Source organism: Panulirus ornatus, chromosome 14 (genome assembly GCF_036320965.1).
Source record: "Panulirus ornatus isolate Po-2019 chromosome 14, ASM3632096v1, whole genome shotgun sequence".
Lineage (NCBI taxonomy): Eukaryota > Metazoa > Arthropoda > Malacostraca > Decapoda > Palinuridae > Panulirus > Panulirus ornatus.
Genome location: NC_092237.1, coordinates 48461543 through 48478989, shown reverse-complemented (window position 1 = coordinate 48478989; position 17447 = coordinate 48461543). Strand labels below are relative to the sequence as shown.

The 17447-nt window shown below is 42.5% G+C and overlaps 1 protein-coding gene across 3 annotated transcripts in view; it reads right to left on the bottom strand.

Annotated features, from left to right (window-relative positions):
• Positions 1-17447, bottom strand: part of Fs(2)Ket (Importin subunit beta Fs(2)Ket) — a 55897-nt gene that overhangs the window by 18894 nt on the left and 19556 nt on the right. For all 3 annotated transcript variants that reach the window (XM_071669830.1, XM_071669831.1, XM_071669829.1), the window contains exons 7-9: positions 9218-9391; positions 8800-9010; positions 2253-3552 (exon numbers count right to left, since the gene is read on the bottom strand). In XM_071669830.1, the coding sequence (XP_071525931.1) occupies positions 2253-3552; positions 8800-9010; positions 9218-9391 (1685 nt within the window). The remainder of the gene's footprint in view (positions 1-2252; positions 3553-8799; positions 9011-9217; positions 9392-17447) is intronic.

Here is a 17447-nt window from a genome sequence, read left to right as displayed (position 1 = left end):
CTCTTACCCTTACGTTACTTACTCGATCAAACCACCTCACACCACACATTGTCCTCAAACATCTCATTTCCAGCACATCCATCCTCCTGCGCACAACTCTATCCATAGCCCACGCCTCGCAACCATACAACATTGTTGGAACCACTATTCCTTCAAACATACCCATTTTTGCTTTCCGAGATAATGTTCTCGACTTCCACACATTCTTCAAGGCTCCCAGAATTTTCGCCCCCTCCCCCACCCTCTGATCCACTTCCGCTTCCATGGTTCCATCCGCTGCCAGATCCACTCCCAGATATCTAAAACACTTCACTTCCTCCAGTTTTTCTCCATTCAAACTCACCTCCCAATTGACTTGACCCTCAACCCTACTGTACCTAATAACCTTGCTCTTATTCACATTTACTCTTAACTTTCTTCTTTCACACACTTTACCAAACTCAGTCACCAGCCTCTGCAGTTTCTCGCATGAATCAGCCACCAGCGCTGTATCATCAGCGAACAACAACTGACTCACTTCCCAAGCTCTCTCATCCCCAACAGACTTCATACTTGCCCCTCTTTCCAAAACTCTTGCATTCACCTCCCTAACAACCTCATCCATAAACAAATTAAAGAATGTATGTGAGAAATACTTAGAAAAGCAAATGGATTTGTATGTAGCATTTATGGATCTGGAGAAGGCATATGATAGAGTTGATAGAGATGCTCTGTGGAAGGTATTAAGAATATATGGTGAGGGAGGCAAGTTGTTAGAAGCAGTGAAAAGTTTTTATCGAGGATGTAAGGCATGTGTACGTGTAGGAAGAGAGGAAAGTGATTGGTTCTCAGTGAATGTAGGTTTGCAGCAGGGGTGTGTGATGTCTCCATGGTTGTTTAATTTGTTTATGGATGGGGTTGTTAGGGAGGTGAATGCAAGAGTTTTGGAAAGAGGGGCAAGTATGAGGTCTGTTGGGGATGAGAGAGCTTGGGAAGTGAGTCAGTTGTTGTTCGCTGATGATACAGCGCTGGTGGCTGATTCATGTGAGAAACTGCAGGAGCTGGTGACTGAGTTTGGTAAAGTGTGTGAAAGAAGAAAGTTAAGAGTAAATGTGAATAAGAGCAAGGTTATTAGGTACAGTAGGGTTGAGGGTCAAGTCAATTGGGAGGTAAGTTTGAATGGAGAAAAACTGGAGGAAGTAAAGTGTTTTAGATATCTGGGAGTGGATCTGGTAGCGGATGGAACCATGGAAGCGGAAGTGGATCATAGGGTGGGGGAGGGGGCGAAAATTCTGGGAGCCTTGAAGAATGTGTGGAAGTCGAGAACATTATCTCAGAGAGCAAAAATGGGTATGTTTGAAGGAATAGTGGTTCCAACAATGTTGTATGGTTGCGAGGCTGTGGGCTATGGATAGAGTTGTGTGGAGGAGGATGGATGTGCTGGAAATGAGATGTTTGAGGACAATGTGTGGTGTGAGGTGGTTTGATCGAGTAAGTAACGTAAGGGTAAGAGAGATGCGTGGAAATAAAAAGAGCGTGGTTGAGAGAGCAGAAGAGGGTGTTTTGAAATGGTTTGGGCACATGGAGAGAATGAGTGAGGAAAGATTGACCAAGAGGATATATGTGTCGGAGGTGGAGGGAACGAGGAGAAGTGGGAGACCAAATTGGAGGAGGAAAGATGGAGTGAAAAAGATTTTGTGTGATCGGGGCCTGAACATGCAGGAGGGTGAAAGGAGGGCAAGGAATAGAGTGAATTGGATCGATGTGGTATACCAGGGTTGACGTGCTGTCAGTGGATTGAATCAGGGCATGTGAAGCGTCTGGGGTAAACCATGGAAAGCTGTGTAGGTATGTATATTTGCGTGTGTGGACGTATGTATATACATGTGTATGGTGGGCCATTTCTTTCGTCTGTTTCCTTGCGCTACCTCGCAAACGCGGGAGACAGCGGAAAAAAAAAAAGTACTGACAACAGCAGAGAGTTGCAAAGCAAATTAACATAAAAAATCACCATACTCTGCCAATTCTAAGACTAATTTATAAAACATATAATTTGTCAGATTAAACATAAAGTAGAATTTGAAAATAATCTGCCAAAAGCTGATGATTAGCCATAAACAAGGAGAGCAAGGACAGTTGTACAACCACATCTCAATACCCAAAGGCCCTTCAGTGAAGAAAACTAAAACACAAGTCTGACTACATACAGTAACACAGTTAAGCTTTGGTAAGTGTAAACATATTATGGTTACACTGATCTAAACGTTTCTTACCCTATCAATCCAGCTGAGCTTGCAACAACAGGGTCAGACTTCTCCTCATCTGCTGCAACTGATGTAATGAAAGTTATCATATGTGGTACATGGCTTCGCAGCAACTGCACCTCCTGCTTAGGAGCTGGGCCATCACCCTTCAAGCCCTGAACAATTCCAGTGTAAGCCTCCAGGCAAGTTTCACGTAGTTCATTCAGGTAGTCCAACATATCGAAGTCAGAGCGGTCAACTTGAGCCTGAGATGCTTGATGGAGCATTTGCAGAACCACATCTAAATACTTTGTAAACTTAGGCCCAAGAGCTAAAGCCATATCTCCAAATACTGAGAGGATTGATGGCTTAACATTTCGGTGAACATTATTGTTGCCAAGATTCTCCACCAGCATAGACATTAACTCATCACAAAATGGCTCAACTTTGTCCCCTAAAGCACGGCATATATCTCCTGTAACGCCCACAGCAGCTGAGCATACAGGGTGCTCTTCCACATTCTGTAAACCTAGTGCTAAGAAAGGTTTAAAAGCTTCCATATACTTTAGGAAATTCTGTCCAAGTACTTCAACAAGTGTAGAAACTGCTAGAAGTGCATCCTCCTGGACACCCCCAGACTTGCCCTGAGAAGTTTGGAACATTTGTAGCAAGGCAGCCATAATAGGATCACTAATCTTGGGAGCATCTTCAGGGGTCACTTTACGAAGCACAGATTGTAGCGTAGCACACAACAAGGACTGGATGTCATTTACCTGGACACGATCACTATGGGACTGAACCTGAGACTCCATATGTAGGACCTGTTGAAGCCTTTCTAAAATTATCATGGTAGTTTTCTGGACAGTAGGATAGCAGTCGTGTGGAGAGTTCTTCATTAGTTCCATCAGAGCTTCATAAGCTGCATTGCGAAGGTTGCACTGGTTGCCATCTACTCGGTCAGTTGTTTCAAGAAGCACATCAACCAAAGGATCAAAGAATGCAGACAAACAGTAAGTGGGGGGTTCACCATCAACTTCACCAGTGTCAGCCTGCTCATATGCAGCCTCTGCTAGGGAACTGAGAGCCCAACAAACATTGGATGCTACTCGAGGCTCTCCCTTCAAGCTATGAACCAATGCTTCCAACAGCAACTTCAGGTAAGTATCGTTACAAGCAGCATCAGGGATCAGCTCACAGACACGACCAAGGGTCCATGCTGCAGTGTCCCGCACCACCACTGAGGAGTCACTGAGGGCCTCTATCAAAGTTGGCATTGCTTGCTCAACCATTGGCTTCAGATTGGTTGGATCAGGGCCCTCAAGAATAGAACCTGTTGAAAAATAAAAATAAATTGTATTATCAAAAATCTATCATAGCAAGAAAATGGATGGACTCTTAATTCTCCTATGATAAAAAATATAAAAAGCAAATCAACTTCGTAAAAATTAATAAATGTTAAACAATCCTAGCCAGCATGATCACAGGAATTCATCATATTGCTGATCACAAACATGACATGACATAACATGACTCATCACTTATGTCTAGTAAAATATGACTTGCAGTTTATGAGAGGGATGGGTGGGAGGCTGTTACATTACAGTAACTGTTGATGGTTAAGGAATAAAAAAAGATCAATACAAAAGCAGACAAATTAAACAATTACTTAACCTCTTTAAGTAGTTAACTAAGAAGCTAAGAGATTATTAAAAGGAAGCAGGGATAAGCTGAAAGGGTGTAGCAGCAGTTAACCCATTAGCTAATCCTACACGTTCAGTTTACAAATGACACTTAACCACGTTTTGATTTTTCCTATTGGTACTATCAAAATCATCCACGTACGGTATGTATGTACAGATGCAACGTCATTTACAACTGTATCCAACCCAAAGAAATATATATATGGCTCAATTACCCACGTAAAACCATGCTAGAAGGTTGTCAACCAATCTCTAAATGCCCTGCACAATTTCTGTGAGTTCTGTTGATGATAACAGCCAACCATCTTCACATCTGGACATATCAGGAGACAATGTGGTGATTCTCAATACAATAATAAAGAAAAGTCAACCTCAATGCAAAGCACAGGAAAATGGTTAAGGTTGTTTGGTTTATTTTCCTTATCTATATCTTACTAATATTCATCAGAAATGGGATGACAATTTTTTCCAGCCTGGTTAGGATTGGTGTTAACAAGTCTTCCACTGGGGTGTGCAGTCCTACACTATGGGAGAATGTTGACTGTATGTACAAAATCTGAAGCTCAATCTTCCAGAAAATAGTACAGAATGAAAGGCAAAGAATGTTACAGAATGAGCATATGACTAAAATAAAAGTTTTGTAGAGTCATGAACATTTAAATGACAACAATAGGGTACAGTATTATCAAAGGAGGTAAAAAAGCAATAAAAGTTTTTGTGGAATGAATGTACTTTAAAGAATGCTTGTGACAATGTATGAAGTCTTTAAATCATAACAGCCTTTGAACACTTAAATGTCAGCTAACATAATGATGTTTACTGATAAAATGGAGGCTAATATCATACAACTACTTTTCCAAACTATCTAAATACCAGTCAATTTATGATAACATCTATAACCAAAACAGGGAACATTCATCACACTTCTAAACTAGCAAGTGCTCACAACTCTGAAAGCACTTCTCTTGCAATCATTCATAAGTCTTGTGCTGTTCAAAGATTAAGATGTGTTCAAGCAACATTCTGTCAATACACCACAGTAACAAAATATAACTGTCGACTCTGTAAGACTCTGACAGGCATAGTGTTACACATGATAATGTATATCGGCACAAAAACAGACATTCCCCAAAATGTATCTTCTAGTACAGCTGAAATGAAAGTGATATAAAGGTTTCTGACATTGAATATATGTGTCAAAACTGAAGGGGACAAGAAGGGAGTGACCAAATTGGAGATAGCAAGATGGAATGTTAAAGATTTTGAGTGACGAGGTGCATGCTGGAGGGTGAAAGACGTTCACTGGATAGTTTAAATTGGAACAATATGGCATACAGGGGGATATGTGCTGCCAATGGCCTGAACCAGGGTATGTGAGGTGGCCAAGCCTTTCTTCATCGTGTTCCTGGCTACCTCACTAACACAGGAAACAGCAAACAGCTTCTAGCATTGGCAAGGTTGCTCTAGTAACAGATGAAGAAAGGCCACATTCACTCACATTCATTCTTGAGCAGTCATGTGTAATACACTGAAAACATAGCTCCCTAACCACATCCAGGCCCCACAGAACTTTCCACGGTTATCCAGGACATTTCACATGCCCTGGTTCAGTCCACTGACATCACATCAATCCCAGTATACCACAATGCTCTAATTCACTATCCTGTACAGGCCTTTCACCCTCCTGGGTATTCAGGCCTTCATTGGTCAAAATCTTTTTCGCTCCACCCTTCCATCTCCAAAGTGGTCTCCCGTTCTCCTTGTTCCCTCCATTTCTGAAACATAAATTCTTTTTCTCAACCTTTCCACATTCATCCTCTCCACATGGCCAAACCATTTCAGCACACCCTCTTTTGCTCTCTCAACCACTCTTTTTTTATCACCTCTCTCTTACCTTTTCATTACTTACTTGATCAAAACACCTCACAACACACATTGTCCTCATACATTTCGTTTTCAATAAATCCACCCTCCACTGCAAAACCTTACCTATAGCCCATGCCTTGCACCCACATAATATCGTTGGGACAACTAAACCTTCATACATATACATTCTTGCCCTCCCAGATAACGTTCTCTCTTTCCTGCTTACACTGTTCTGTTTGCTGCCATGTACACTCGCAGATATCTAAAACACTTCACTCCCTCCAATTTTTCTCCATTTAAACTTACATCCCAACTAACTTGTCTCTTGACACTGCTATACCTAATAATTTTGCTCTCATTCATGGATTGAACCAGGGCATGTGAAACGTCTGGGGGTTTATAAACCATGGAAAGTTTTGTGGGGCCTGGATATGGAAATGGAGCTGTGGTTTCGGTGCATTATACATGACAGCTAGAGACTGAGTGTGAATGAATGTGGCCTTTGTTGTCTTTTCCTAGCACTACCTCGCGCAGGTGCGAGGGTTGCCATTTCATGTGTGGAGGGGTGGCGATGGGAATGAATAAGGGCAGACAGCATGAATTATGTACATGTGTATATATGTAATGTATCTTCTTTTTTTTCTTTTGCCTTGTCGCTGTCTCCCGCGTTTGCGAGGTAGCGCAAGGAAACAGACAAAAGAAATGGCCCAACCCACCCCCATACACAAGTATATACATAAGTCCACACACGCAAATATACATACCTACACAGCTTTCCATGGTTTACCCCAGACGCTTCACATGCCTTGATTCAATCCACTGACAGCACGTCAACCCCGGTATACCACATCGCTCCAATTCACTCTATTCCTTGCCCTCCTTTCACCCTCCTGCATGTTCAGGCCCCGATCACTCAAAATCTTTTTCACTCCATCTTTCCACCTCCAATTTGGTCTCCCTCTTCTCCTCGTTCCCTCCACCTCCGACACATATATCCTCTTGGTCAATCTTTCCTCACTCATTCTCTCCATGTGACCAAACCATTTCAAAACACCCTCTTCTGCTCTCTCAACCACGCTCTTTTTATTTCCACACATCTCTCTTACCCTTACGTTACTTACTCGATCAAACCACCTCACACCACACATTGTCCTCAAACATCTCATTTCCAGCACATCCATCCTCCTGCGCACAACTCTATCCATAGCCCACGCCTCGCAACCATACAACATTGTTGGAACTACTATTCCTTCAAACATACCCATTTTTGCTTTCCGAGATAATGTTCTCGACTTCCACACATTCTTCAACGCTCCCAGAATTTTCGCCCCCTCCCCCACCCTATGATCCACTTCCGCTTCCATGGTTCCATCCACTGCCAGATCCACTCCCAGATATCTAAAACACTTCACTTCCTCCAGTTTTTCTCCATTCAAACTCGCCGCCCAATTGACTTGACCCTCAACCCTACTCTACCTAATAACCTTGCTCTTATTCACATTTACTCTTAACTTTCTTCTTTCACACACTTTACCAAACTCAGTCACCAGCTTCTGCAGTTTCTCACATGAATCAGCCACCAGCGCTGTATCATCAGCAAACAACAACTGACTCACTTCCCAAGCTCTCTCATCCCCAACAGACTTCATACTTGCCCCTCTTTCCAAAACTCTTGCATTCACCTCCCTAACAACCCCATCCATAAACAAATTAAACAACCATGGAGACATCACACACCCCTGCCGCAAACCTACATTCACTGAGAACCAATCACTTTCCTCTCTTCCTACACGTACACATGCCTTACATCCTCCATAAAAACTTTTCACTGCTTCTAACAAGTTGCCTCCCACACCATATATTCTTAATACCTTCCACAGAGCATCTCTATCAACTCTATCATATGCATTCTCCAGATCCATAAATGCTACATACAAATCCATTTGCTTTTCTAAGTATTTCTCACATACATTCGTCAAAGCAAACACCTGATCCACACATCCTCTACCACTTCTGAAACCACACTGCTCTTCCCCAATGTATACGTTGAGATATATAGGTATGTATAAGTGCTGTGTGTGGACGTGTATGTATGTACATGTGTATGTGGGTGGGTTGGGCCATTCTTTCGTCCGTTTCCTTGTGCTACCTCACTAACGAGGGAGACAGTGACAAAGTATAATAATAATAATATAATAATTCATGTTCAATCTCAACTTTCTCATTTCACAGACTTTTTGAAACTCAAGTCACCAACTTCTGCAGTTTCTCACCCAAATCTGCCACCAGTGTTGTATCATCAGCAAATAACAACTGACACTTCCCTGGACTTATCATTCCCAAAAGACAGCATACTTGCCCCTCTTTCCACGACTCTCACATGTACCTCCCTTACCCCCATCCATAAACAAATTAAATAACCATGGAGACAATCACCCCCTACCACAGACCTACCTCCACTTAGGACCTAATTTTCCTACTCGTACACAAGCCTTACACTCTAGATAAAAACTTCTCACTGCTTCTAGCAGCTTACCACCCATACCATATATTCTTAAGACCTTCCACAAACCATGTCATATGCCTTCTCCAGATCCAAACCCATCACACACAAATCTATCCTGTTCTCTTAATATTTCTCATTCTTTAAAGGAAGCATCTGATGCACGTATCTTCAATCACTTCTGAAACCAAACTTCTTAATTTGATGCTCTGTAAATGCCTTCACCCTCTCAATCACTATCCTCCCATACAACATACCAGGTATACACATTGAACTTATACCTCTCCAATCTAAGCACAACTTTATCCCCCCCTGGCCTTTATACAATGGTACTATAAATGCATGAAGTAAGAAAGACTACTTCAGCAAACTAAATACTAGCTGATGTTGAATGAGAAAAGTGATTAGCTGTATGCATATGATCTACCCTTGAAAGTTGGGAGTGAAGTTAAAAATATCAAACATAATGACAAAAAGCCAAGAAAAACTACAGTGGATCCACACTAACCAAATGCCATGATAGCAGCATCACGAAGTCTCCAATTACTATGCTTAATATTTTCCTTAACAAAGGGTAGTACATGTGGAACAATGTCATCTTCTGTGCATGTTGCCAAAAGCATCACACACACTCCAGCTGCTTTACATGGGTTCCATTCATCATCATCATCTGCTTCCTCTTGCTTGCTTAATGTCATCATCAACACAGGTACTAAATACTGGCAATGAAAGATTTTACTCATCAGACATTATCATGTAATTACACACCATACATTAATCAAATATCTTATACAAAGAATTTCTTTCAACAGGGCACTGTATTTTGAAATACATATTTATAAGCTTTTCAAACAAATCTGAAGAGAGTCACATCACCTAGTAAAAAAAAAAGTCTCAATATATTTACATATATATTTTTTCTTTACCTGTAAAGCTCCTTTGGCATAAAATCTGGATGTCCTCTCTGGTGGTCGACCCGCTTCCGCTGCTTCGGATGCTTCGATAGCAAGATCTACCTCCTCATCACATACATTAGACCAAAACTCAATACCCTGCAGTGCTACCTCATCAATATCACTCTTCATTGCTTCCAGTGTAATCTGTTGTAAAAGAAACAAATTAATTGTAACAAATGAGTAAAATAAAACCTTCCTAATTATCTTTGAGGTGTAAATGCTAGATACAAGCAACATTGTACAAAGGCAAAGGGGATAAGAGTGAGTGCTCAAATTACAGAGGTATAAGTTTGTTGAGTATTCCTGGTAAATTATATGGGAGGGTATTGATTGAGAGGGTGAAGGCATGTACAGAGCATCAGATTGGGGAAGAGCAGTGCGGTTTCAGAAGTGGTAGAGGATGTGTGGATCAGGTGTTTGCTTTGAAGAATGTATGTGAGAAATACTTAGAAAAGCAAATGGATTTGTATGTAGCATTTATGGATCTGGAGAAGGCATATGATAGAGTTGATAGAGATGCTCTGTGGAAGGTATTAAGAATATATGGTGTGGGAGGCAAGTTGTTAGAAGCAGTGAAAAGTTTTTATCGAGGATGTAAGGCATGTGTACGTGTAGGAAGAGAGGAAAGTGATTGGTTCTCAGTGAATGTAGGTTTGCGGCAGGGGTGTGTGATGTCTCCATGGTTGTTTAATTTGTTTATGGATGGGGTTGTTAGGGAGGTAAATGCAAGAGTCCTGGAAAGAGGGGCAAGTATGAAGTCTGTTGGGGATGAGAGAGCTTGGGAAGTGAGTCAGTTGTTGTTCGCTGATGATACAGCGCTGGTGGCTGATTCATGTGAGAAACTGCAGAAGCTGGTGACTGAGTTTGGTAAAGTGTGTGGAAGAAGAAAGTTAAGAGTAAATGTGAATAAGAGCAAGGTTATTAGGTACAGTAGGGTTGAGGGTCAAGTCAATTGGGAGGTGAGTTTGAATGGAGAAAAACTGGAGGAAGTGAAGTGTTTTAGATATCTGGGAGTGGATCTGTCAGCGGATGGAACCATGGAAGCGGAAGTGGATCATAGGGTGGGGGAGGGGGCGAAAATTTTGGGAGCCTTGAAAAATGTGTGGAAGTCGAGAACATTATCTCGGAAAGCAAAAATGGGTATGTTTGAAGGAATAGTGGTTCCAACAATGTTGTATGGTTGCGAGGCGTGGGCTATGGATAGAGTTGTGCGCAGGAGGATGGACGTGCTGGAAATGAGATGTTTGAGGAAAATGTGTGGTGTGAGGTGGTTTGATCGAGTAAGTAACGTAAGGGTAAGAGAGATGTGTGGAAATAAAAAGAGCGTGGTTGAGAGAGCAGAAGAGGGTGTTTTGAAATGGTTTGGGCACATGGAGAGAATGAGTGAGGAAAGATTGACCAAGAGGATATATGTGTCGGAGGTGGAGGGAACGAGGAGAAGAGGGAGACCAAATTGGAGGTGGAAAGATGGAGTGAAAAAGATTTTGTGTGATCGGGGCCTGAACATGCAGGAGGGTGAAAGGAGGGCAAGGAATAGAGTGAATTGGAGCGATGTGGTATACAGGGGTTGACGTGCTGTCAGTGGATTGAGTTGGGGCATGTGAAGCGTCTGGGGTAAACCATGGAAAGCTGTGTAGGTATGTATAATTGCGTGTGTGGACGTGTGTATGTACATGCGTATGGGGGGGGGGGCCATTTCTTTCGTCTGTTTCCTTGCGCTACCTTGCAAACGCGGGAGACAGCGACAAAGTATATATATATATATAAAAAAAAAAAAAAAAAAAAAAAAAAAGCAACATGTCAAAACTAAGCTATCTGGAGTTTTTTGATTTTTGCAGATTTCAGGCATCTGTTTCTGGCTCTCCCTTGCTAAGGCAGGGAACAGTAACCATGAATAAAAACCACGAATAAAAGGTACTTTGTTGCTGTCTCCCGTGTTAGCGACATGTATATAAATACACGTCCACACACGCACATATACATACCTATAAATTTCAACGTACACATATATACACTGTTTCCACTTTTAGAAAGTTAAAATACAAGGTGGGGAGGGTTTCTAGCCCCACTCCCCATCCCCTTCAGTTGCCTTCTACGAACTGTGAGGAATGCGTGGGAAGTATTCTTTCTCCCCTATCCCCAGGTTAAGTTTGAATGGAGAAAAACTGGAGGAAGTGAAGTGTTTTAGATATCTGGGAGTGGATTTGGCAACAGATGGAACCATAGAAGCAGAAGTGAGTCACAGGGTGGGGGAGGGGACGAAGTTCTGAGAGCATTGAAAAATGTTGGAAATGAGATGTTTGAGTACAATATGTGGATGGTGTGAGGTGGTTTGATTGAGTAATGAAAGGGTAAGAGAGATGTGTGGTAATAAAAAGTGTGTGGTTCAGAGAGCAGAAGAGGGTGTATTGAAATGGTTAGATCACATGGAGAGAATAAGTGAGAAAAGATTGACAAAGAGGATATATGTGTCAGAGGTAGAGGGAACGAACAGTGGGAGACCAAATTGGAGGAAGAAGGATGGAGTGAAAAAGTTTGAGCGATTGGGACTGGAACATGAAGGAGGGTGAGGTGAAAGGCGTGCGAGGAACAGAGTGAGTATACCGGGGTCAATGTGCTGTCAATGGATTGAACCATGGCATGTGAAGCGTCTGGGGTAAACCATGGAAATTTTTGTGGGACTTGGATAAGGAAAGGAAGCTGTGGCTTCGGTGCATTACACATGACAGCTAGAGACCAAGTGTGAACGAATGTGGCCTTTGTTATCTTTTCATAGCTGCTACCTCGCACGCGTGCAGGGGGAGGGGGTTGTCATTTCATGTGTAGCAGGGTGGCGACGGGAAAAAGACAACAAAGGCCACATTCGTTCACACTCAGTCTCAAGCTGTCATATATAATGCACCAAAACCACAGCTCCCTTTCCACATCCAGGCCCCACAAAACTTTCCATGGTTTACCCCACACGCTTCACATGCACTGGTTCAATCCACTGACAGCACGTCGATCCCAGTATACCACATCATTCCAATTCACTCTATTCCTTGCAGACCTTTCACCCTCCTGCAAGTTCAGGCCCTGATCGCTCAAAATCTTTTTCACTCTATCCTTCCACCTTCAATTTGGTCTCCCACTTCTCAATCCCTCCACCTCTGATATAAGGATATATATTGTGATATGAAAAGAAAAAGTGGTTATTGTGGTCTGAAAAGAAAAAGGGATTATTATGGTCTGAAAAGAAAAAGTGGTAACTGAGTGAAAAGTGGAATGCACAGAGCACCAGACATGGAGGAACTATATGGTTCCAGAAGTGGTACAGGATGTGTGAGTCAACTGTTTGCTATGAAGTGTGTGTGTGTGTGTGTGTGTGTGTGTGTGTGTGTGTGTGTGTGTGTGTGTGTGAGAGAGAGAGAAAGAGAAATAGTTGAAATAAGAGATTTGAATGCAACATTTATGGCCTTGGGGAAAATATCTGAACATGGAAAGGTACAAGTCTAAATGTAACTAGTTAGTTGTAGGGGCAAGTTGTAATTAAGAGGGTTTTGCCATTCAAAGCATTATATAAGGAAGGAACAATGTAGTTTCAAGAATGATAGAGGATGTGTGGATCTGAAGTTTGCTAGAAGAATATGTGTGAGAAATTCTTATAGAGAAGCAAAAAGGATCTGTGTGGCACTTATAAACCTGGAAATAGCATATGACTGGGATGACTGAGATGTAATATTAGGAGAAAAAAGCTACTAGAAGCAAATTTCTATCATGCGAGTAGAACAAGTAGGAAAAGAGGAGGGCGAGTGCTTCCATGCAAAGATGTGTCTGCAGCATAGGTGGGCAGTGTCACCATGGGCATTTAATCTGTTCATGGAAGAGAAAGTGAGGGAGGTGAATGTGATGGTACTGCAAAGAGGAGCAGATCTGAAGTCTGTTTGGAAGGTGAGTCAGTTACTGTTTGCTGCTCATGTGGCACTGATGGCAGATTCAGGAAAAACTGCAGAAGCAGGTTTCTAAAATTGATGTGTGTAAAAGGAGAGAGTAAATGCAAATAAAAGCAAGGTTATTATGTTTAGCAGTAGAGCAAGGTTAGCTAGAGTGTTAGCTTGAATGGAGAGAACCTAGTGGATGTGTCATGTTTTTGACAACTATGAGTGGACATGGCAGCAAATGGAACCATGGGACCTGAAGAAAGCCTTAAGGATGGTGAGCGAGATGAGAGCAAAGATGGGTATATTCGATGGCACAGGGCAAGCTCACTTACTCTCAACACTCTCTTGGGGTAAAGAGAGTGGTGAGAGTAAGTGAGCTTGGGAAGGAGGCTTGTGTGAGGAAGTACCAGGAGAGATTGAGTGCAGAATGGAAAAAGACAAGGGTAAATGACGTAAGGGGAATGGGGGGAGGAATGGGATGTACTTAGGAAAGCAGTGATGGCTTGCGCAAAAGATGCCTCTGGCATGAGAAAGGTGGGAGGTGGGCAGATCAGAAAGGGTAGTGAGCAGTGGGATGAAGAAGCAAGACTGTAAGTGAAGGAGAAGTGAAAGGCATTTGGATGATTTCTCCATGGAAATAGTGCAAATGACTGTGAGATGTATAAAAGAAACAGGCAGGAGGTCAAGGGAAAGGTGGAAGAGGTGAAAAGGAGGGCAAATGAGAGTAGGGGTGAGAGTATCAGTACATTTTAGGGAGAATAAAAAGATGTTTGGAAGGAGGTAAATAAAGTGCCTAAGACGAGAACAAATGGGGACATCAGTGAAGGGGGCTAATGGGGAGGTAATAACAAGTAGTGGTAAAGTGAGAAAGAGATGGGAGTATTTTGAAGGTTTGATGAATGTGTTTGATGATAGAGTGGCAGATATAGGGTGCTTTGGTTGAGGGGGAGTGCGAAGTGAGAGGGGCAGGGAACAGGTGAACAGAGAAAAGGTAGTGAAAGCTTTGAGAAAGATGAAAGCCGGCAAGGCGGCAGGTTTGGATGGTATTGCAGTGGAATTCATTTAAAAATGGGGGTGACTGTGTTGTTGACTGGTTGGTGAGGATATTCAACATTCTGAGGATTGGCGGAGTGCATGCATGGTGCCGTTGTACATAGGCAAAGTGGATAAAGGCGAGTGTTCAAATCACAGAGGTATAAGTTTGTTGAGTATTCCTGGGAAATAATATGGGAGGGTTTTAATGAGAGGGTCAAGGCATGTACAGAGCATCAGATTGGGGAGGAGCAGTGTGTGGTTTCTGAAGTGGTAGAGGATATGCGGAACAGATGTTTGCTTTGAAGAATGTATGTGAGAAATACTTAGAAAAACAAATGGATTTGTATGTAGCATTTATGTATCTAAAGAAGGAATATGATAATAATTGATAGAGATACTCTGTGGAAGGTATTAAGAGTATATGGTGTGGGAGGTAAGTTGCAAGAAGCAGTGAAATGTTTTTATTGAGAATGTAAGGCATGTGTACCAGTAGGAAGAGAGGAAAGTGATTGGTTCCCAGTGAATGTTAGCTTGCGTCAGGGGTGGTGGCTGATTCAGGTGAGAAACTGCAGAAGCTGGAGACTGGGTTTGGTAAAGTGTGTGAAAGAAGAAAGCTGAGAGTAAACGTGAATAAGAGCAAGGTCATTAGATTCAGTAGGGTTGAGGGACAAGTCAATAGGGAGGCGAGTTTGAAATGAAAAAAACTAGAGGAAGTGTAGTGTTTTAGATATCTGAGAGTAGATTTAGTAGCGGATAGAACCATGGAAGTGGAAGCGAGTCACAGGGTGGGGGAGGGGGCAAAGGTTGTGGGAGTGTTGAAGACTGTGTGGAAGGCGAGAACATTATCTCGGAGCAAAAATGGGTATGTTTTAAAGAATAGTGGTTCCAACAATGTTATATGGCTGCGATGCCTGGGTTATAGATAGGGTTGTGCAGAGGAGGGTGGATGTGATGGAAATGAGATGTTTGAGGACAATATGTAGTATGAGGTGGTTTGAACGAGTAAGTAACGAAAGGGTATGAGAGATGTGAGGTAATAAAAAGTGGTTGAGAGAGCAGAAGAGGGTACATTGAAATGGTTTGGTCAGGGAGAGAATAAGAGAGGAAAGATTGTCAAAGAGGATATATGTGTCAGAGGTGGAGGGAACGAGAAGTGGGAGACCAAATTGCAGGTAGAAGGATGGAGTGAAAAAGATTTTGAGCGATTGGGGCCTGAACATACAGAGGAAAGAAAGGCATGCAAAGAATAGAGTGAATTGGAATGATGTAGTATAACGGGGTCGATGTGCTTGTCAATGGATTGAACCAGGGTGTGTGAAGCGTCAGGGGTAAACCATGGAGAGTTTTGTGGGACCTGGATGTGGAAAGGGAGCTGTGGTTTTGGTGCATTACATGTGACAGTTAGTGACTGAGCATGAACGTATGTGGCCTTTGATGTCTTTTCATAACGCTCCCTCGCACGAGGGCAGGGGGGGGTGCCATTTCATGTGGCGAAGGGGATGGATGAAGGTAGCAAGTATGAATATGTATATGTATGTATGTATATATCTGTGTATGTATATGTTGGAATGTATAGGTATGTATATGTGCATGTGTGGGCGTTTACGTATATACATGTGTGTGGGTTGGGTCATTCTTTCATGTTTCCTTGTGCTACCTCGCTAACGCGGGAGACAGCGACAAAGTATAATAAATATGTGTATTAGAAATACAAATGGATTTGTATGTAGCATTTATGGATCTGGAGAAGGCATATGATAGAGTTGATAGAGATGCTCTGTGGAAGGTTTTAAGAATATATGGTGTGGGAGGCAAGTTGTTAGAAGCAGTGAAAAGTTTTTATCGAGGATGTAAGGCATGTGTATGAGTAGGAAGAGAGGAAAGTGATTGGTTCTCAGTAAATGTAGGTTTGCGGCAGGGGTGTGTGATGTCTCCATGGTTGTTTAATTTGTTTATGGATGGGGTTGTTAGGGAGGTGAATGCAAGGGTTTTGGAAAGAGGGGCAAGTATGCAGTCTGTTGTGGATGAGAGAGCTTGGGAAGTGAGTCAGTTGTTGTTCGCTGATGATACAGCGCTGGTGGCTGATTCGTGTAAGAAGCTGCAGAAGCTGGTGACTGAGTTTGGTAAAGTGTGTGAAAGAAGAAAGTTAAGAGTAAATGTGAATAAGAGCAAGGTTATTAGGTACAGTAGGGTTGAGGGTCAAGTCAATTGGGAGGTAAGTTTGAATGGAGAAAAACTGGAGGAAGTAAAGTGTTTTAGATATCTGGGAGTGGATCTGGCAGTGGATGGAACCATGGAAGCGGAAGTGAATCATAGGGTGGGGGAGGGGGCGAAAATCCTGGGAGCATTGAAGAATGTTTAGAAGTCAAAAACATTATCTCGGAAAGCAAAAATGGGTATGTTTGAAGGAATAGTGGTTCCAACAATGTTGTATGGTTGCGAGGCGTGGGCTATGAATAGAGCTGTGCGCAGGAGGGTGGATGTGCTGGAAATGAGATGTTTGAGGACAATATGTGGTGTGAGGTGGTTTGATCGAGTAAGTAATGTAAGGGTTAGAGAGAAGTGTGGAAATAAAAAAGAGTGTGGTTGAGAGATCAGAAGAGGGTGTTTTGAAATGGTTTGGTCACATGGAGAGAATGAGTGGGGAAAGATTGACCAAGAGGATATATGTCAGAGGGGGAGAGAACGAGGAGAAGTGGGAGACCAAATTGGAGGTGGAAAGATAGAGTGAAAAAGATTTTGGGTGATCAGGGCCTGAACATGCAGGAGGGTGAAAGGCATGCAAGGAATAGAGTGAGTTGCAACGATGTGGTGTACTGGGGTCGACGTGCAGTCAATGGATTGAACCAGGGCATGTGAAGCGTCTGGGGTAAACCATGGAAAGTGTGTGGGGCCTGGATGTGGAAAGGGAGCTGTGGTTTCGGTGCATTATTACATGACAGCTAGAGACTGAGTGTGAACGAATGGGGCCTTTGGTGTCTTTCCTAGCACTACCTCGCACACATGAGGGGGGAGGGGGTTGTTATTCCATGTGGCGAGGTGGCGATGGGAACAAATAAAGGCAGACAGTATGAATTTTCTTTTTTTTTTTTGCTTTGTCGCTGTCTCCCGCATTTGCGAGGTAGTGCAAGGAAACAGACAAAAGAAATGGCCCAACCAACCCCCATACACAATGTATATACATACACGTCCACACATGCAAATATACATACCTATACATCTCAATGTACACATATATATACACA